General features: G+C 31.4%; 1 protein-coding gene across 2 annotated transcripts in view; it reads right to left on the reverse strand.

The window, feature by feature from the left end:
- Positions 1-23,226, reverse strand: part of LOC132746077 (protein inturned-like) — a 41,511-nt gene that overhangs the window by 13,272 nt on the left and 5,013 nt on the right. Inside the window, exons 1-8 of one of the 2 annotated variants that reach the window (XM_060735150.1) lie at positions 21,641-21,997; positions 10,829-11,260; positions 3,712-4,544; positions 3,127-3,212; positions 2,251-2,472; positions 1,588-1,700; positions 852-941; positions 178-415 (exon numbers count right to left, since the gene is read on the reverse strand). In XM_060735150.1, the coding sequence (XP_060591133.1) occupies positions 178-415; positions 852-941; positions 1,588-1,700; positions 2,251-2,472; positions 3,127-3,212; positions 3,712-4,544; positions 10,829-10,908 (1,662 nt within the window). In that variant the 5' untranslated portion in view covers positions 10,909-11,260; positions 21,641-21,997. Of the gene's footprint in view, positions 1-177; positions 416-851; positions 942-1,587; positions 1,701-2,250; positions 2,473-3,126; positions 3,213-3,711; positions 4,545-10,828; positions 11,261-21,640; positions 21,998-23,226 lie in introns of those variants that run through there. The other variant, XM_060735159.1, reaches the window with a different exon arrangement.

Below are 23,226 nucleotides of genomic sequence, written 5' to 3' on the forward strand. Positions count from 1 at the left end.
ATGTCCAAACATTAACAATACACAATTATGTCAAAAACTCAAAACAAAACAGAACAAGTCAAGTGAACAGCTTTAACTTGGTAAAGGTTAACTTTCGACATGGAATATAGGAAAATAAAATATTATTTAATGATAAATGTAGTTACTTAGTATTTATCGTCTTGAACTAAAACACACCTTAATCTCATTTGGTAATGGTAATATCTTGGCAGACTGGTTTAGATTGCACTTCTCATTCTGGACTGTGCCATTATTTGTAGACTGTGAGACCTGATTTTGATGTAGTAAAGCGAAGAAGCAGTCTAGTTGATTGTGATTGGCTAATGTGGTGAAGGCTTCATGAACGGAACTATGGGTAACCTGCAGCAGACGGACAAGGTCTTTCACAAGTGTCGTCAGGGAAGTGAGTGAAAATCTGAAAAAAGAAGTTATAAATTATATATACTTCAAATAAGCATAATATACAGGGGTACTACATGTAGAAATGCTTCAAGAGTATAATTATGGATGCCCTCACATTCCAATGTTTTGTCAGCAGGAAAGAGTGACAGACAGACGCAGGCAAATCTATATGCTTTCCTGAGTAAGTTGGGGCTCTTAAAAACAATTTTATATATATGTACATGTACTTATAAAGCTGTAGTTTTATTTACATAACTCATTTTAAAAAGGAACACAATCTTTATCTCCATCACAATATTTATTTTCTGTTACCTTCACCATATATGATGAAACAATAAAGATCAAATTTTCCAAGTTATCTGCTTCATCATAATTTTTGTTCTTTGCATCACCTAATTTCACATCCTAATTAAAAAGCAATACATTTTTTTTTAAGATATCATTCATACCTATTTTCAGGTGCAGAAATAACAAACAAGTTTTGTCCTTCACAATGGTATACTACATGCACAGGGCTGTTATCTACCATCAAAGTTGTGCTGTTAAATAAAACAAAATAATCCAAGTATAAACATAATAATCTATATTTCAAAAATTTAAAATATGACAACCTATTTTGTCAAAACAAGCTATACAAGCTAGCTTATGTACATGCATATATCAGAATTCATATACTTCTGAGGTAATCTTAAACTGTTACTTTGGTTGTCATCAATTTTACAGGATATCATTTAAACACCATAATAATCCAACAACCAGAAATTATCTCGAAAGTGAATGGCAATGTTCTAACATGTTACACTATTATCAGCCATATCAAAATGACAAGATATGGTATGATCACAATATCATTCCATATGTCAAAAAAGAAGAAGAAAAAAAGGAAAGAAAAAGCTCAGGAAATGATGCGGAAAAATCCTAAATGTTACAATATGGTCAGATATGTCATTGTTTTAAAAAGAAATGTTACAATATGATAAAAAATGTCACAAAACCATCTTTTTGTCAAATAAAACATTCATTTCCAATTTCTGTGCAAAACATAGGAAATGAAATTATTCATATACAAGATGCTCTAAGGTTTTGAGAACATTACACATGGAATCAGCTAACATGAGGCTCATAATGATCTTTTTCTCCTTCTTAACTTTGCATACAATAATTGGACCACTTAAAGATAAATACCTTTGTACTGTTGATTGTATAGCATCGTTGATTGTGCCAGCTAAAGTGATGAACATCCCTCTTGATGCAATCACTTTGTTGTCAACCCTAGGAAACTGATACACAATGTCCTCCTTAAAGCATAAATATCCAGCATTAAATACATGTTATTTCACAAGTAAAACTCTTCCATCCGATACTTTAAGTAGAGTGAATTTGTTAACTTGAATTTAATACTGTACATATCAACAGAAAAAATACTATGTTTTAAAATGTACATTAATATTCAATTGTAAACAACAAATTATACCGATTTATATTCAATGAAGTCCAGTGCATCACAATACAGTCAAACCTATATGTAAGACCACCTCCATATAAAGATCTCTCTGTAAATAAAGACCACTCTTGGACAAACTTTCTTTGATCAAATTGACCAAAGTACATGTAACCTCTGAATGAAGACCACTTGTCTTAAAAGGCCACATTCAGTTAATCCTTTGGATGGTTTTATCACAGGTTGACTGTATTTAAATGTTAGTAGTGTATAAAATCACAATATATTTCAATATTTGTTCATTTCTTATGACACCTATATACATGTACATATACATAATCACATCATCAACTGCTATATTAATATTTATGAATTAAACCTAAACAAAAATATGAAGTCCTCATTACCTTGGCTTGCATATTGTCGGAGTTCACACCTTCAAGTGACAAATACATTGCTCCATAGAATGGTTCCCATTCTCCTTCAGCAATATTCTCAATGGATACAGCACTATTGTTGGAGCCAGTAACCAGCTGCACAAGTCTACTAACTGATGACTGGCTTGTCTTTTTTACAAGCAGGGAACCAGACTTTTTCTCTCTTGAATTCTTTTTAATAAGCAGCTTGGCCTGACAAAGACAGGAAAGTTTAAATAATATCGCTTTAAAAATTCAAGTCTAAATTACCATGTGTATGCTGGCATTATTTTAGAGGATTTGATTACAAAAAGTTATTGGACCAATTAAATGACATTTTATTTATTTCATCTTAATTATTCTGTATCTTTCTATCATAAACAGCTTCAAATTCTGTTATACAACATGTTAAGAATGTTTGCTTCCTGTTCTCCATATAACAAAGATAAAAAGAACATAAAAAGGAAGGATTATCTATTTTTAACCTCAGTGACATTGACACAACAGGGGTGGCAAAACAATTGCCCGTTTTGCACATGTTGTTCCAAAGCGTTTACAGAACAAGTGGAAATTTTCAAGAATTAACTATATAAATATCATACAGACAAGTTAAGAAATGCTTCCAATAAAAATAGACACATCAACAAAATTAGATTTTGCAGGCCCTGGCCAAAGGTAACAAAAACCTAACACAGGGGTAGATTAAATGATGTCCATCAATAAATAGTACATGTACTATCACTGCAAAGATCTATAGTATTGGGCAATAAAATAATGGTTTAGTACCGTTTACAAGAAAAGATAAGTAACTGTAATGAGTTTCTCTTTAAAATTTTCAGTATATGATGATATAATGTTGAATCTTACCTGTCTCTGATAAAGTAAAATCTGCAGAATGTTATCTAAATTATCCCAGGTAACCTCCTGATCATTGATACATATCAAACTGTCACCTAGAAACAAAATATTATCTTTTACATGATTTATAATATAACTTAATAATAAGTGATTTTAACTTTAAATCTGTTCAAGCAAAAAGTTTTTATATTTAATGGCATGGCTACCGGTATATGTAATATATATATACATTACAAATGCGGTCAAATGTTTTTTCATAAATTCTATGAAAACGTGAATTAACAAAATAAAAACAAAATATGCACAAAGTTAAACTGAGGTTTAATTACTTTTATAGTACTATAATAATGAATCTTTATCATTTCAAGATATTTTAAAATCAATATAATGATGTATTTCTTTTTGAATTTGTGTGATGAAAAGCTAGAGAGAAAAGTGAAAATCAATATTAAGGTTCCTTTCAATGACAGCTGTATTTATTGAAAAGCATCTCACAAGATACAATCATAATTAATTAGTTACTTGAAAATGATCAATGTTTATTTCTATAATTGATGACATCATCAATAGCTGCTATGAAATAAAACCTCTTACCAACTCTGATTTGTGTATATTTAGCTGCTACACCAGAGGGGACAAGACCCCGTATTTTTACCCTCCTATCTTTTCTCCGGTGGCCATTAGTCCCTGACTGACTGGAACCATAATGTCCGGGAACAATTCCCAATATCTGTTCACACAGCTGTACAGTTGTTAAATCTTCCTCAATTTGTTTATTAGTCCTTAATTTAACATCAACTTGTACACAATGCCTTGTTCCAATGTTCATTTTTGCTTCACATTCGCACTGCTTTCCTCTAGTGGTTTCTTTCACTTTAGAATACTCTAAATATTGTTTACTTTTCACAGGTTCTTTAGACTTCTCTTTGTAATCAAAGTCTATTATTTCAGCATATTCACTACTTAAACAATCCCTGTCAATTTTTAACTCTCCTTCTGAAAAGCAGCTGTCAATATCAAAAGGAATGTCTACGTCCAAATCATCAAAATCACGCTTATTCCGAGTCGCATCAACACCTTGGAACAAACTGTCAATATCCTCTTCAACCTTTTGAATGTCTTTTCCACTGATATCAAACGAGCTATTTTTAGATATCGGAATATCAAAGCTGCTTCCTTTTAATACATCAGTGACATCATTAAAATCTGGCTGGTTTAGTTTTAAAGCATTGTTTCTATACCTAAGACTCAAGTTCAAGTCCGTGTCAGTGCCATATCCAGTGTCATCCGTAGCACAATCACTGCAAAAACATTCCTTGTCAACAGAAATGCTGTCACTGGAATCTGTTGAATTCTCTAATTCAAGATGAAATATTCTACCAGCTTTGTCCACCCTTGACAGCCAGTGTGAAGGCTTATGCAGACTGCTGTAATAAATAAATTAAATCCCTTAATTACCAAAATGTCTTCAATTTTAAAAGAACTCCACTGGGCACTGATGTCCAAAGGGCTTCAGACATGAAATTTGAAAATAAAATGTGAAGCACTTAGAATGGAAAACTCTTGCAAGGGATAACAAAAGAGATATACATGTACTGGTCGTTCTTAAAGGTGTAACAGTTCTAATGATGATTTCTTTTAAAGTAACTACAACAAGAAATATTAACCAAATATAATGGTCCAAAATATTCAGTCATAAAACTGACCATCTCAGTGTCCCAATTCTGTGTCAACAACAACAACATCTTTTCATTATGATACTTATTTCACATGCTTATCCATATGCTGCAGTGGTTTTATTTAGTTAATAACCATTTATAGCAAGCAGGCCTGCTGAGCACACTTAACAGACTGGTGAAAATGCCCAATCGGGCTTAAGAAATAAAATATCATGTTTCTAGAAAAATAATTAATATGTTTCTTTCTCACTTGTTTTGTTTATTAAGCATTGATATATGATACAAATCAAAATAATTTGGTTATCTTTTATTTTCTTAGAATTATTTCCTTTTTTTCTAGAAATAAAATATTTGAAGTTCATAAAAATTATATTGTTATGTAAAATTCTAAATTAGAAATGTGTCCAACAACTTCATTTTGCTCTAGATTATTGCGCCAGTACTGTATTTTCTATATATTTGGATTAAATTGTGTTTTCTGGCATTTATATTTTGATAATTCTTCGACACTGAACATTCTACTTTGAAGTTTTCCCTGAAAACTGAATGAAATGTATGCTAACAGGTGTTGGTGCAATGAATTAGAGCATAAAGAAATTATTTTACTTATTTGTTTTAGAAATTTGCCAAATTAAAAACATACTTTTAAAAGGAAAATTCAAAAAAGTCTTCGAAAAATAAAAAAAAAGGGGAAAATATTTTAGGTTTAATTGGGAAAAAGGGGAAATAACTTCTTTTATCTCCTCCGTTTTAACCAAAAATAGCCGTCTTTTTTTAAATTTTGCCCGGTATTTTTTCCTTAGTAGATATTTTTGAATAATTTATTTTTTCCCATTGGAAGAAGCATTTTAACAAAAAGAACAAATTTAATTGGTGCCCAAAATGGATTGGTCCTTTGGGCTTAAATTTATCGGAATGTCCGTCGACAGTTAAGTCGATATCAAAAACCTAATTTTTAAAATTAGGGCACTGCAGAGCCAAATATTTTCTTTCGTTTGTGAAATATTATTCTCAATAAACAAACAATGTTTAAAAGAAATATCTTTATTTCTTTTCTAGAAATATGATTTTTTATGACATAAGTCCGATCAGTCATCTTCACCAGCCTGCTTAAGCCTACCGAGATGCCATGTGCTTGTCACAAAACTTTAATTACCTATTAGTTGATTCAAAAATTTTCCTTTTAATTTTTTAAAAAGAAAGAATTCAATTAAAAAAATTTTTTTTAAAATTGTTTTAAAAAGTTTATGTAAAATTTTAAAAATTTTTGGAATGAAAAAGGGTTAAATGAAAAACGATACAAAAAATTAAAAGGAAATTTAAAGTTAACCCCGGATATCCCGGGAATACGGGCCTTAAATTTAGAAGTTTAATCGGGGTAAATTATACCGATACTAAAATCGGGAATTGAAAATTTATTTTAATTTGCGAAATTTTAAAGGAACTTAAAATCAATACTTCCCTTTTCCCCAAAATTGATTTTCCGTTTTAAATAAATTGGCCAAAATATTCGGACCGCTTGAAACTCGCGAATTTTGTTAATTCAATTTTAATTGATACTTAACCCCAAATCGTTTAATTAACTAATACTTTAAATTTTCGCCAAATTTCCCCCAGCTTCTTTCAAATAGAATTATTATATTTTATTCTTGACATTTAAAAGGTTACCTCGGCCCAGTTACGATACATACATGATCGGATAAAAACGTGTAATACTTAAATACAATCCTCTGAAAGAGGCTTAAACAGTAAACATGTAAAATATTTCAGAATATCTAGGTTAATCATCATAAATAGTGTATCACCATTTTCACACATTAACTAATAATGAAATTATTATGTATATGGTTATAAATATGTAAATTTCGAACTGCACGGCCTCAATTTTAGAGCTTAACTTTATATGTTTGCCATTAAAACTTGTTACCATTTGTAATGCATAGGTAAATGGTGCATATTGGGGTAAAGTATTTATTGAGAATAACAAAAATTAAATATATATACCTCCCTGCAAGAACAAGAACTATTAAAATGAAAATTGAACATTTTTTGCCCATAAAGATTATTTAATTTTATATCTGAACACTGCTTTTTCCCCTGTAAAAAATTAGTGAATTAGTTAATTTGGTCCACGTGGTTTGATAAGGTTTTTCTACGTGAGTGTGTGCGAGTGTGTTGTTCTTTTAGTTGAATGGTGAAGATTAGCCCAAACTTTTTTTTTTCATTTCAAATTTGACGTGCTTGTACTGTATATAGTGATTGGACTCCGCTTATTTGAAAATTACTTTTCATCATAAAAGCGAAGTAGGCATGATGTAGAATTTCCTCCATTTGCATACTGAAGTTCAAGCAGGATAATGATTGATATTAATTGAGCCGCGTCACGACAAAACCAACATAGTGCGTTTGCGACCAGCATGGATCCAGACCAGCCTGCGCATCCGCGCAGTCTGATCAGGATCCATGTTGTTCGCTTACAAACCCTATAACAAGTAGAGAAACTGATAGCGAACAGCATGGATCCTGATCAAACTGCGCGGAGGCGCAGCCTGGTCTGGATCCATGCTGGTCGCAAACCCATTATATTGGTTTTGTCGTGACGCGGCTCAATTGGTATTAGTTTTGTTGTACATCTTACAGTGAACTAGGTATCGAAAATTTAACTCCTTTTTAAATTTCTAATGTTTTCCGTCACTTTTGCAGTCCGCTCTTGTACATACGATGTTCGTAAGTCTCGTCCGTGGCGTTTAAGGCTAGATACACGACAATCGCATTTTCGCGGTGCCACTTCGCATTGTCGTGTGTCAACCCGTAAACACGACGGAAAACAAAATAAATGGCACGTAAAGGACACCAGACTTTGTTGAAATGGTTTCGTTCTTGTGTGTTGGAATGAGGAAAGGTTTGGATATAACTTGAAAACCATTTGTATGACTTGCAAAATAACATTCTCATGGTTTTCTCTTTCTATTCAGAGCAGAAGTGTTTTCACCAACTCGACACAATGCGTTTTTTATCTTCATGGAAACTTAACTACAGTGCAATAATCACATTTCTTTTGTATCCGAATTTATCAGCTTATGTAAACTTGAAAATAAAAATAGTTAATCGAGAAATATTTGTATTTACACTGGTAGTATGGCTGAATGGCGATAAGTAAGGCACGCATTTTCTATGATTAAGAGATACTTGTAAATGATAAATAATCACACAAAAACGATTTTATGAAAACATTAAATGTGTTTAATGGGTATAAAGAAGGGTTTAAGTATTCTTATATTGTAGACCCTGTAATGTTAACAGATAATTCATCAATAAAATCTTTCATTATGGAGTGGTTGGAATGTCATTCCAAAACGCATACATCTCTGCAAACTACGTAAATAGTCAACACTTGTGAATGAAAAATTAGCATTAGAATAAACAGTAAAAGTGAAATAACCGGCTACTGTATTAACTGTTGTATATACCCCCACCTAACCCTTAAAGTGATAAATGGATAAATACATTTGTTAGCTGAATAGCGGGGTACATATTGGAAATTGCTGATAAATGTAAAAAGATTTTAATTCATTTTGATTTTTTCGCTATATAGTTTTCCTTTTCGCTCGTTAACCGAATTTTACGCCTCATTTCGTAGAATAATCCTACGGTTTCATCCCTACTAAATGTTCCGTATGCTCATCGATACTATCAATCAAGCAGGTACTTTTTAATCATGTAACGTGACTGTCATATACCAACATGTGTTTTGTGTAACCTATATATACTCATTGTATGATGAAATGAAACATGCAAGTACTGATTCTTTTTGAACATCTTGCCTCGGTGACCTGGTAAAGCTCAAAGCTATAGTATCAACCTTTTCTTATTATATAGAAAACAAACTCATACACTGAAAACTTCCAAATAAATATTAAACATTTTTACACAGCAAGAGTTGTGTCAAAATAATGCATTTAAAAGTGTTGTATTCATGTTATATCTACTGTACACACATTTTTGTCATAGCTTAGCTGTACAACTTTCGTGCAATTTTAGACCAGACAGAAAAAAGAAGAAAAAAAACAATGTTCAACGAACAATATACTCTGTCTATTCTACGACACTAGAAACTTGAAACTTGCATATCTCTATCTATATATATAACATGTTTGTATTGCAATAAAATATCATTTATTTCTAAACTAAAATAACATTCTTTCAATATTGATTATTCTTTAAATATGAATTGTCAGAGTTTTTTTTATTTATTTAAAATTTTCTCAATAGTCTATAACTGTCAATTACTTCTTGGCATAGAGTAAAGTTCCCATCCAGATATTGCCTAATTATACAATCATACAGATGTCAGCAGCTGCCAACCGGACAGTCCTTAACACTTCAGTCACCGACAGTGATTGTCGACCAATCAACGTGTACCTTACATACACAACATCTATTGAATCTTGCGATCACTTCATTACAGAACTGTGAAAACACTTTACAAAAATCTGACACTAATATGTGTCAATATTTAAATTGCAATATAAGGTTTCAAAAACCACATTCATTATGTTTCAATGCATTGTTGACGAAAAATGCATTTTTCATTTTTGCTTAGATTTCAATAGTTGGTTTGTTTGTCTTTGGATTTTCCTGTAGCAGTGTGAGGTTTAATTTGCTACATGATTTGACACAAAATTCAAAAGCTACCACATTGTAGTCGAAAAAAATCAAATATATGCCTGCTATGCAGAATTAAAGTAAGCCGCCATTTAATATTTTTTAAAGACCTATTCTAAAAGATATTTTCATTTTCCTACGTCATGAACACTAATAAACTGTATGTGAATTAGTGTTCACAACATGTAGCCAGTTCTAAATTCTAAATTTTAATACATTAATAACTCTCTATATTTACAATTTATAGGTTAAACCTGCTGTAGCCGGTGCTAGGGAGGGGTTGGGGCATGGACCGTAACATACATTTACCATTTTCGCTCTCCATGAACATATTCAGTAAAAAACCAAGCCTGCTATACATTCAGTTTGGCCGTGTGGGAGAACCTTTAATATTTCCACTTTTCACTATCTTTTTTCCATCCGGGTGCAGGACAGAGACAAAAAAAGCATATGAAAATATCAAATTTTAAAGTCAAATGAAGTGTTCATATTAGAATGAAACATCTTTGTATTGTATCTGAGGTCTACTATATCAAAGAAAGACCAGTGTTACATAACTCGTCGCAGCGGATGGCCAACATCATTAGTCGAAGCAATGTTTAATCAAACTGGCCTTGCAAAGAGACATGGTAAATTGATGTTTGACTGTTACAATATATATCCCCTGAAAATTTGTCGTCCTTAAAATTCTTTAATGCTGACGCTGCTAAAATCAGAAGTGAGTAGCCTTTGTCACCAGTATAGAGCCAGGTCAGCCTGCCTGAATAGCCGTGAAATTTGACCGGACTTTTAACTAAACGTGATATCCCCAAAATTTCTAATGCACAATTCCAAAAAATAGAAGCTGAATCAGTTCATTTTATAAATTGAAGGTTTAAAGTTTAGTTTATTGTAACCAGCGATTTCTCAGAATAATTTTGAGCGGCTGATGTTACTACTCTATTTCCGATATTATATCGTTGTTGTTGTTGTTGATGATGATGATGATGATGTTGCCCCCCCCCCCACAAAATGTAAAACTATCTCTTGCTTTCAATAACATTAATTTCAAATAATTATGCATTGTATATTTGTTTAATAAAGAAAATGATAGAATAAACGAATAATAAAAAAAAACACGGCTATAATAAAAACCGTGATAGAAACATAAAAAGTAGTTTTATTTGTAACCATTATTTTATGTCACTTCTTTGTGATGAAAATTATACTTGTTTTTAAACATTACTAAAAATTTTTACTCATTTTTCTATGAAATATTATATTAACGTATGCGTTATTCATTTAATTCCCGATCAAAACTTTTAACTAAAGTTTTAAAATAATGCAAATACATGTATGTGAATACATGTATATCTAATTTAAACTACCTGTTATAAAGTATAGCCTGTACTCCGTCAAATTCTGTTGTAGCCAAAGATTTCGCTACTGGAACCCGTAATCCGAACATTTCTGTAAACTTTCATGTAAGTATCCGATATTCATGTCACTTGAAACGCATTATTTTTCCTCCTTTCAAATCCCCTCTTTATCCCACACTTGATCGCCCCGATAACGCAAGTTTTGTGAAATCCACTAAAACTGCTAATCTCATTTATTTGATCCACGGAAAATTCGAATTTCTTTAATATGTAATATAGTTAACAATGTTATTTATCACAGATCTTTTCACTTTCTATCAGCGGGCTTCAACTATTGCACCCTTTTAACTCTCACATTTTAATTCATTGAATGGAAATGTGTGTAACCTCTTCACATGAAGACGAAACTGTTTCTATCTGATCACAGTCGATGATGAACTGCTGAAATTAAAAAAAAATATGATAATAATGGAAATAGATTGAACTGGAGTTACGAATAATAAACAAACGTTCGATCTTGTGATGCACTTTTAAAATTTATGAATAAACACTTAATACAAAACGAATACAAAAATTGATTTACGACGAAAAAAAGAATAAGATTGATATTTCTATATATAAACCTCAAATGCACTCTTGAAATTAATAAGTAAGTACCCAAATAATATAACTAAATCATTCATAAAACGTCGGAACATTTTCTTGTGTTGCGTATATTGCTCAACTTAAAATAATAAAATAAGAGAGTAAATATTGATACATCATCATATTTACGATAAAATAAAATAAAATTTGATTTTTTTTTCTACTCATCAAAGTCCTAAAATTACACATGCACAAATGTATTTACTCCACGTGAACGCCAGACAAGCAACTGCCACTTAAACAAATCCCTTTACCATACTGTTCGAAGACGTACTATATAACTAAGTGTTAAGTGTCCGTTAACGAAGAGATCAGAATGTCATCGATTGGATGTGACATTAGACCAATAAAACAATGATTCATTGATGTATTTATTTCACTTTGGTGTCAATATTATCGATTTCATGATAACAAATCAATAAATGGCAAATGTATATATTCACTTAACCGTTTTTTCAGATGGACACAAAGAGAAGGGCAAAAATTAGATACATATGAGCCGCGTCATGACAAAACCAACATAATGGGTTTGCGACCAGCATGATTCCAGACCAGCCTGCGCATCCGCGCAGTCTGATCAGGATCCATGCTGTTCGCTTACAAACCCTATAACATGTAGAGAAAATGATAGCGAACAGCATGGATCCTGATCAGACTGCGCGGATGCGCAGTCTGGTCTGGATCCATGCTGGTCGCAAACCCATTATGTTGGTTTTGTCGTGACGCGGCTCATATAACAAGCGTCAACACCTATATTTTATCATGATGTATAATAATGAATACAATAAATATTGTATGTAAGGATACTGAATACTAGTTTTGAAACTGGATGATTTTGATAATTAACGAAAGTGATAGTTATTTATTGAAATAGATCATTTTAAGAACGTTCAATTGAAACTCACTTTTTCTATTTATTATGTATTTTATAATAATTATTTCTTATATTTTTGCTTATTTTATCATATATATTTTTTGAAAACCATACCTTACAAACCATTTATAGTTTGCACAAGGAGTAAAAGTTCATTCCAGTAAAAAAAACACATTTGCTTGAATCGAACTTGCAATATGTACAAATATGTATATACTAGTGAACGACAATGAGTAATCGTTTAATTAGTTAAAAATTTAAATATTTTTTAAATTCTCATCAAACTGAAACATAATTCACTAACAGCAACATCAGTTACGCACGTGCAAAACTATCATTTAGGCATCAATGTCCCATTACCTCTTTTCTGAAATTGTTAGCAGACGACCGCTTCTGTGTAGGTATATCTATTATTAATGAACAAAATATTTCCTTTTATTCCAACCTGTTAGAAGAATCGTTTTTATCTATATACGTCCTTTCAAAATGTATGATTTAAGACTATGTGATTATTTCACGCACAATTTCTCCTAGCTTTGATGCTTACAATTTTCTATCGACTGTTATTCTCAGAGACACACCTTTTACGAAAATGATATCCCTCGTTTTTATGGTATCACCGTTTGATCTATTAAAACGGACATGTTCAAATAAAGAGTTCAATAATTTAATTAACACATTGCACTTTTAACCTTCTCGTGAAGTGATGAAAATATAAAAACATCTACCGAAATGTGTGATTATTCAATTAACCCTACCGTTTTCGCAAATGGATGTAAGTCACACTGGTTATTTGATTAAAACATCCTCATGTGAAACCGATACGGGTAGATTTTTACTCAAGTAGAAAGTTTACTTTAAACCAAACAACGTCCGCTCCTAATTTTTTGGCACAAGTTTAACATTTTGTTGAAATATTTGTTCTATAAGCGAGAGAAAGAAAGCCGATTAATGCATTGTATTGCTTACAGCAAATATACCCACAAACAGCCGAAAATTGTTACAAACACAATGCTGCAAACATGTAAACAGAATATAATCGAATGGCTTTTGAAGTATTGAAAATAAATCTCGCAGATTATAGCTTTACCACTTCGCTTGATTAAGTTGGACCCCCTCCCGATTGTTGTGGGATTATGATAATCTGCTTAAATTATTTCATAAACTCAGACTTAATTAAATATTTGAAATGATTATTAATGTATTCGTAATGTTCATACAATGGAAAATCAATTAATAGCGTCACCTTTGCTTTGTATGTTTCAATGAAGCCGCCTTTTATATGTGCCCTTGCATGTCGAAAGTTGAAGTACCGCGATTTCCGCTTTCTTTTACCCTCCTCCCAGAAGGCGACGGCTTTAACACCGTCAGCAATAACAAGTGTTTATTTAACGTGTTTTATTTATGGACGGTAAAACCATCTAAATCGATGTTGCATTTGTTGTATGTTACGACACGAACCATTCAGAATTACAGCTGTCTTATTTGTATTAAAAGGTTATAAAGCTATGGTTCTCGGAACATACTACAAAAATTCGAAAAATTTCAATTCATATTCTTTAATGGCTATATCTGGAGAGAGTTTCAGCAGTTTACATGGAAACGAAATGAAACGCTCCTTAGTAACATATTTATTCTTTTTTTAGAACAATTGACCGATGAAACGCGCACGCGACCCCTCTTTATCAGACATTTACGCGATATACACGCCGTTTTACGCCTTTTCACCCTCCCTTTTTGTTGTTTGTCTCAAATTGGTGAAAAAATGCCTTATTTAGGCCCAACACTGTGTTTTTGTTTGAGAAATGTTGTTAAAAAAGTAACCACTTTTTCGGCGCGGCCCCCAACCGAAAGATACATCAGGGGGTTGCCAGAAGGGGGATGTGCCCCCTTCTGTGGGGGGGGGGGGGGTTTGAAGAGGGGCGGTGTCCCTCATCGCCAAGAAAATTTTGGACTTGTGAGATGCTATAAATGACCCCAGATTGATCATAAGGTAACGTGTAACCAACACTGCAAAAGCATTTGACTCTATCTCAATCCATTGAGATATTGCAGCACTTTGAAATCAATTTTGATGGAAAAAATCAACGCAAAATAGTGATTTTTGGCAACTTTGAGATGTCCCCTTGTTGCCATGGTAACAGAAAATTTAAACCTGAGCATGTTGTTTCAGGGGCAATGGTCCAGTCAACATTTGTGCCAAGGTTTGATTAGTGTTGAAGCAGTTTTTATAGTATAATAGCAATTTGAACTTGTAACGGGAGACTTTTCAATGAAAACAGCCATTTTACACAAAATGCTCATGAAGTAATGGGATAAACAAACATTATGTATATATTTTAATTTTGATACTTTAGTATGATTTCTACGCGAAAACAAACAACCATTTTACTAATTGCAAAAGTCAATTTAGGTTTATACCCTTTAAGAAAATGTAGGACAATTTGAGTTCCTTAAATAGAAACATTCAATTGTTTGAAAGTATTTATTAAGATGTATATATTGATTTGAATTCTTAAAATATGTCGCTATGAAATATAAACATAATTGACCTATTACGAACAATGCGCTAATTTGAAGTAATACGCTTTCTTAAACGGTTTCATAAGAAGAAAACAAAAGATATACCCTTAATTAATTCTTGAAATGAGTCATAAAAATAGACTAAAATGTTTCTAAATAAAAGTTTTAAGAAGAAATTACGCGACATTTAGAAGGAAATGCAAAATAAGCAAAATACAGCATTGATTTTGCTGATGATTATTTTTGATAAGAGTCTTTCCGCAGGTACCTTAAGTTTCTGTAATAACTGGTCAAATAATCTCTGAATTACTTTTGAGAAGGAGATTGCCTTTAATACAGACTTAAATATTGAAAATAAAGGATTTCTATGTATATACTATTTAGTGCAGTATCTTTCAAAACATGTTGATATTCGCACAAGGGTGGTCCCTATAGACTCAGTTGGTATTGACCAAAGATTTTAGATAAACCTATCAAATGTTTGATATACGCGGAGGTCAAAATACATCCTTTAATCCGGTAACCACAGCGGTTAAACCAGATACACGCTTTGTGGTATATCAACTGTCACTTAATTTTAATCAAAGAGTCAATATTTACCGATATAATACTCCATACAGTGTGTTTATCCGAGTTCCTTTACAGATTTTCTTTAATACATCAATGTTCTGCCAAGTCATTCATTTCACGCTGAATTTCTCCAAGTTACAGCGGTATGGTAGCGTTTGCACAAACACTATGGCTCGAGCCAAATCCTTGTGAAATGCAGATGTTTTGCATATCACTTTACTGCCTGTATGCACTTTATCATATATACAATGACACTTAAATTATGAATGAAACTTTGACCCATAAATTTGAAGGATAAATCGTAATCCTTTAAGAAATGTTTTATCAAAATGAAATATTAACTATGTAATTAAATAAAAAAAGTTAACGGATGCTTTTTCGTAAACTTTTTGAAACAAACTTTCCACAAGGGTCGATACAGATATGATTATGCGGCTCCTATAGAGAGATTATTACAGAAACGAAGTAAAAAGGATGTTAGTATATACCTGTCTTTCTCGTTATATGGTACCAAGGAGAACGAGTCATTCTTTAAAAGTGTAAGGAAATAGAAATTAAATGATTTTAAAATATACAGCCATACAATTGCCCTACGGCACTGGGTATGTCTTTTATTGTTACTTCAGTTATACTGATCGCTCGACACTCACACCAAGCAGCAACAAAATTAATATAATAAATCTTTCACATTTACATATTTTTTTTTCACCTATAGTTTTAATTCCACAAGAAATATCCTTACAATTTGTGCATTGCACCGTTTAAGGCAACAAAATTTAGACGTGGCAAGGTACGGGTGTAATAAATACTAAAAAAATAAGTAAGGCACTTTAAATTAGTAAGACCAAGGAATAAGCTCTAGATTAAGCCTTGAAATTAATTATGAAAATACATATTATATTAATAACGTTTATACACCATGGTTTGGATGTATCCGATCAAATTATATGCCAAAGAGACGTGACAGAATGGGGCCGCGTCTGAAGTGACTGTGTCTGAGTATTATTTAATGTACAAAACCATAGTGGTTAGCGCATATTCAAGATTTAAATCACGGCTACAATTCATATCTCATATAGTTTCCAATTTTGTTTGTTGTACAGGAATACGGACGACCTCAGATACCAATGAAGTTTACTTGTTTGCTTTTTGTGTTGATTTTTTTACACCGATTATTGCTCATGTTTTGGTCATACATCGGTTGTTGATCCACCTAATAACTAACCATTATTTACTTATTTTTTCCGCAAGAGATTGACCACTTATTTCACATTATTTCTCAGTCAAATAATCAACAAACGCAATGTCCAAGATCCATTGTCACGGAGAAATTTCGGCCAACCCGAGAATCAACAAGTGATCTCTAATACGATGCTCTCTTTATTATGGTGGCTTATTTGTGCCATGTCGTATTTTCGCTCCGCGGGGCGCCAGGCAAAAACACGATAATAAGACATTCACTTTTCTGTACAAGGCGAAAACACGATAATACGACATTCACTTTTCCGTACAAGGCGAAAACACGATAATACGACATTCACTTTACTTTCGCTCCGCGGGGCGCCAGGAGAAAACACGATAATACAACATTCACTTTACTTTCGCTCCGCGGGGCGCCAGGAGAAAACACGATAATACGACATTCTCTTTACTTTCGCTCCGCGGGGCGCCAGGAGAAAACACGATAATACGACACTCACTTTACTTTCGCTCCGCGGGGCGCCAGGAGAAAACACGATAATACGACATTCACTTTACTTTCGCTCCGCGGGGCGCCAGGAGAAAACACGATAATACGACAGTCACAACTTTGTCGTATGTTCGTGTTTTTGTCCGGCGCCACGCAGAGCGAAAATAGCCTCTATACTCTATTTAGTTAAGTTTCTTACAAATTAAAGCTCAAGAAAGCATCCTGGAATTCTCTTACGTACACAATCTCGTTCGTTAGGTTACATGTCTAATTTGGAAGCAAATAATGTTTTCTACAATTCTAAAATATCTTTACTGCTCTTGCTATTTGTTCACATTGTATTGCTAAATGCATTTTAAACGGCATTATGTGGTATGTGTCGATTCAAAAAAAAATTGTGATTTTGGTTTATGTTGCTTTATTTACACACATACATAAAATTCTTACATCAGGTAGAATTCTACGAAACTTTGTATGTTAAAATACATATTATTATGAAATGGATATCATGTATTTTGACGTGTAAAGCCTTTCGTTATAAATAGAACGAAAATAATAGGTGGAAGTTCTAGTTAGATGGCAGGTAAAAGGTGTCTCAGTAGGGTAGCTCCCAAACACTACTTGAATGACAATATAAGTGATGTCAGCGTTTGTGACTTAAGTAGTGTATATGACTAAAATCTTTACAATCTAACTGTCTAATAACAAATTTCAATCAATTAAAAGTTTTATCTAAAGGAAAAAGGTAATCATTTCAATATTTTGATATCATATTTCTATCAGTGGCAATGATGAGGGCTCAATTTAACTATTTTTATACCATGTTGTATATTAATACCATTGATATTAGATTACTCAATAAGATGTTTTCTAAAATCATATCACAGTATTTATAAAAATCGAGTAACTGATATTATTCAATTTTTTAATCAATATCATATTATCCTTTAAGTTGTTTGTATTATAAGATATTACTTTTCTATTTGATTTTATTTTCTTGCTAAATGGTAACTTATATTAAGGGGTTACCTATTTTTGTAAAAAGAAAGGTAATATGCTAACAGCATTTTAATATTAAATTGATGATAGCAATTCACCATTCTTTGATAGGTTTAATATATTAACCGTATGCATATGAATTTAAAATTACATGTTTAGAACTGTTATTTTGTAGCAGTAAGTATAGTTAGATTAAAACTTCTCATTGACATTTTTTAAAATTGCTAGTTCTATTATCGCATTGATTTAATTTATTAGAGCATAAAAAATAAAAATTAATACTGATTCTTTATGTGCATTTTGATTGTTTTCATCAAGACATCATCAATATTAGGTGGGTTGTTAGGTTGATCCTTTCCTTCGTGGGATGTTTAAGTTCGACATACACTGTTTTAACATTATATATTCTGACATCAAGTTGATTTCATTTAATAGTATAGTATACCCATAACAAACATAATTTCGAATAACAAAATAGCGTATCAAAAGTTGAAGCTTTTAATAGATGTTTAAACATGAATATGTTTTTTTGAAAAATTGTAGATCAGCCGTACAAACTTTTATTAAACAATTGGAATGATGTTTAAACATTCAGTAAAAGCCGCATCTGATAACCTTCCCTCAATATTAATTACCAAAACTAATCTTAATTAAAATCTTAATTGCCCATAATATCATTTTATGCAACAAACACATTTAATTTTGTATATTCAATCTATTTTTTTTATTAAGATAGTTTTGCCGCTGTGAGTTTCCCACATTTATGAAGTAGAAATAAATGTCTTTTTTTTCTTCTTTAAATATGTTGTTGATCATTTTTTTGATGACAGTAGTTAATATTTTGACGTATTAACCTTTTACGTTACAATCAATATAATAAATGGCAAATTAAAATTCTTGATTCGGGGAAATCCCTTAGCTGAGCAATGAAGACAGCAAAAAATGGTTGAAAAACGCAGACTTGGTTTTATTGAGTCCGTTCATTGGAAATAACTGACAGTGCACTATCTCTCACCACCCCTGCAACGGCTGAAAAATGTGAGTAACAACTGACCCCGTCCCTCACCAAGTGCAAAATGTTATTAACAAAACAAGACAGAATTTTAGCAAACACATAAAAGATACTTGATATATTCATTATTTACCAAATTTACTTAACATTACCATAATATAATTAACTTAACGGTAATAATATTTCTTATAACAATCTATTTATATATTTATTTACTCCCTTTGTAACTGGTCATACATCTTATATAAAGTTTAGAACGGCCTGTTATTGTTTTAATTTTAAATCAAAGCTTATATGTGCTTAAAAACATGTGAAATGAAAGACACGAAAACAAATTTATTTTTTTGTTAACCAATCATCTTTTAAATTTGAGTCGGAAATAATATTTGTCAACCTAGGCAAATTGTGCCGCATTGCTTTTAATATATTTATCCAAATATAGGAAAAAAATACCAAAGTATCAAAAAGAAAACCAGTACGGAAAATGCAAATATAAAACAGATATAAAAGCGCTACTGTATGAATAAATGCAGGTGTAAAATCGAATTGATAATTTTCTATGATATATTCATCCACATCAGTTTATTTTGATAAATGTCTCTTAAAGTCAATGAGTTTTTCCGTTCGCTCAGCTTGGTCATTCAAATATCAAAAACGAATGGCCTCAGTTCTAATAACGAACATTATCTAAGGTTCACAATTAAAGTCATTTTCAACGACATTTAACTTCGCTTATCAATGAAATGAAATTAAAGAATGAACTAGTCAAAAAGGAAGAACGAAAAAATTTATACGAAAATGATTGTTTTTGTTATTAACAATCTTGGGTTATAATTATTTGCACCTAGTGTTCAATGATAGAGATTTGGTTTTTGCCTTTATCGTTTTGCAGGTATCGAATATAAATCTTCTTTTTTTTTAAATTAAACTACATTAAATAAATATATTGAATATGATTCTAGTATGAATAATAATAATAGTATGTATGATAGCAATTTGAAATATGGCTTTGGTATATTATTTTGTGCATGAATAAATAAAGCATCATTACGAGCGTATTTACTATGAAAACAAAGCTTTTCATGCATTCATATTGGTACAATCGGAGCCAAACTTGGCAGGGGAAGACTTAGTTTAAAGAAATCGTCTATCAATCATGCAGAGGAGACAAATTGGGTGCCGTATTGTATTTCTATTTCTTCATATAGCATCATTGCGACCGTATGAACAAAGATACAAAAAAAAAAATACAAAAAATACTGTCATAATAAAATCTTTTTAGAATCTCATCTTCGAATTACGGTAACCATGCTTTCATGGTCTTTACATTGCAAAATAGCTGCTGGTTAAACATCGCCTCTTTTCAACTGCACGACATGATTTCTATTTGATCTAATTTCAACAACTTATTGTGCTTCTGAATTAATAAATTAACGCTGGCATGTAATTAAAATTGCCGGTATAAGTAAATATGAATTAAATACAAATGTCAAACAAAAAAGAAAGGTTGAGAACATGTTAATAGAGACTTATTTAAAAACGGCAACTTCTTTACAATCATGGGCTAGCACTTCATACATACTCAAAAAAGACTTCATAATAGGCGAGAGAGTTGAAATTGATAGTTTTGACTTCAATATATCACAACAAAATGCCAAAGCATTGGTAACTTAGTGCACCTATTTACTCAAAAGGAGATAAAGATCCTTTTTAAAATTGAGGGATCCTTCGAGAGTAAAGAAAACAAAAATAAATAGGTGAACATTGTGGACTCATTTTCATTAAATTGTTTATGCGACACTATGACATATGAAACATGTTTCATGCCCCGAAAATATCAGGTTACCCAAAGTTATACATTTTTACTTTTTATAGGAATCAATGATTTCGATTGAGTAGAAATTTATGTTTAACTGAGATCAATTTTGCGAAACCTTTAGGCTGCCACACTGCTCTTAACATCCGCTTTGTGTATTTGAGTAAAAAGTAGCGAAAACAATAACAACAAAAACAAAACCAAACAAACATACTCATACAAATCGTTTTACCAATACATTTGACATGCGGTTTTCGGATCTGTCTTTTTATTTTTTTCTGTTCAGCTGATAATTTAAAAATTTGCATTTCTTGATTTGAATTAATGTGACATTAATGAACACTTAGGTCATATTCCAATTGTACAAGGTTATATAATAGCCGCTTAAATTAGGCTTACATAGACATTTATTAAGAAAAAAATACTTTGAAGTGTGTTTAAAAATTACTTAACTTAATAAATGGTTTGCATAAAATATTATAAGAGTCATTATATTCAAAGTTTAAAAATAATTTTAAACATTAGACATAATTATATTGAACATAGAAATCTATCATACTAGTAAGTGAAATGAGTTGAAGTCAGACCCACATAACTTTAATAATATATGGTCAGTAAAATAGGCTTAATATGAATAAAACTATCAAAAACAACAAAGTTAAAAATAATTATTCAACAACAAACAAACTTACCCTATGCAATATATGTAATTAGTAACTCCCTCTTCCACTAATAGCTTTTAAATTAAGCTTTAATAGCGTTTTTTTACATTTCCATAAATTTATTTTCCATCACTTAATAAACCATTATTTACTATTTAATTTGTTCAATATAGAATTTATTATCCGTTATACAATGTTCCACCATACATCGATGTCAGCGACACATACAAGTAAACACGAGATGTTTCAAAAATAAATCTGTAAAACCTTTTCACAGATTACCTTTCACGTATCAATTTTCACCAGTTAGATCCCGGTTTTGATAACAGTATTAAAATATCATTTTCATTTCTATAAGGCATTCGTAATGAACCTTCTCCACTCTACAGTATACAAATTGATATCGACAAGTTTCACGGCAGTATATTAAATATCGAATTTATAAATGAACCCAGTTTCTACTTTTATAAACCGTATACAGTCGATATATTTGTATACAGTAGTGAATAATGATTACTGCACACATTACGCATGATTACAATTTATAGTATTGCACTTGATTTAAAAATTGTGAAAAAAATAAGAAACTTAAATAATGATTGTGGTATCGTAAATATTTCATTTATTTGGTAATATCATTTATTTTTTAATAGTTTGGGTAAACCATCCATCGCAAAAACGATTAATCTGTAAAACTCATTTGCTTCAACAAAGGGACAAGATTGTATATTAAACTATACAAGAACCGTAAAGATGAAGCAGGGCGATATAAAAGTTTAAGAATATAACACGAATTGATTGTTTCATGGCTAGTACCTCACGTCATCTCCATCCATAGTGGTCTTAAATTCCGGATAATAATCATTAATCATCCATAGTGGTCTTTTATTCCGTATAATAATCATATATTGTCCATAGTGATCTAAAATTCCGTATAATAATCATTAGTCATCAATAGTGGTCTTTAACTTTTTTATGATAATCATATATCAGCCAAAGAGGTCCTTAATTCCGTATAATAATCATATATCAATTATACAGGGGGCAATATCATATTTATTTAAACGATTTAAGTTAATCCAAAAAATAAATGCAGAAATACGATTCAGTTGAATTTTTACGAGGTTCATTACAGTAACTAACTCATAAATCTTTTTATGACATTTTAACCGTTTACATACTAGATTTAAATTGATTACATATAAAAGAGCGGGGATAATTTTTCAACAATTCTGTTCGTCAACACTTGAACATAACAATTTCAAATCTGCTGTCAAAGTTCATTTATCAGCTAGATTGGTCTGTTGGAATTCATTTTTAATTTCATTATTGGTATATAATCGGTGGAAAATTGAAATTTTATGAGAAGTATGCACGAAATGGCGTTGATTTATGTGAACTTTCCATTATCATATTATGACATTGAGGGAACGGGCGATATTTATACGACATTTTTACAGCATGTCATTACAACGGCTACGTTGATTATAACTGCAACATTATTTAAACGGTGTCTTGTGTATAATTGCAGCACAATTTTAACTCATCACACGGTACATTTCACGAAATTAAACTTATAAGCCTGCAACGTTTTTTTGGGATTCTGTTTTTCTCTA

Source organism: Ruditapes philippinarum, unplaced genomic scaffold (assembly GCF_026571515.1).
Source record: "Ruditapes philippinarum isolate M1 unplaced genomic scaffold, ASM2657151v2 ctg5380_1_1_1_1, whole genome shotgun sequence".
Taxonomy (NCBI): Eukaryota; Metazoa; Mollusca; class Bivalvia; order Venerida; family Veneridae; genus Ruditapes; species Ruditapes philippinarum.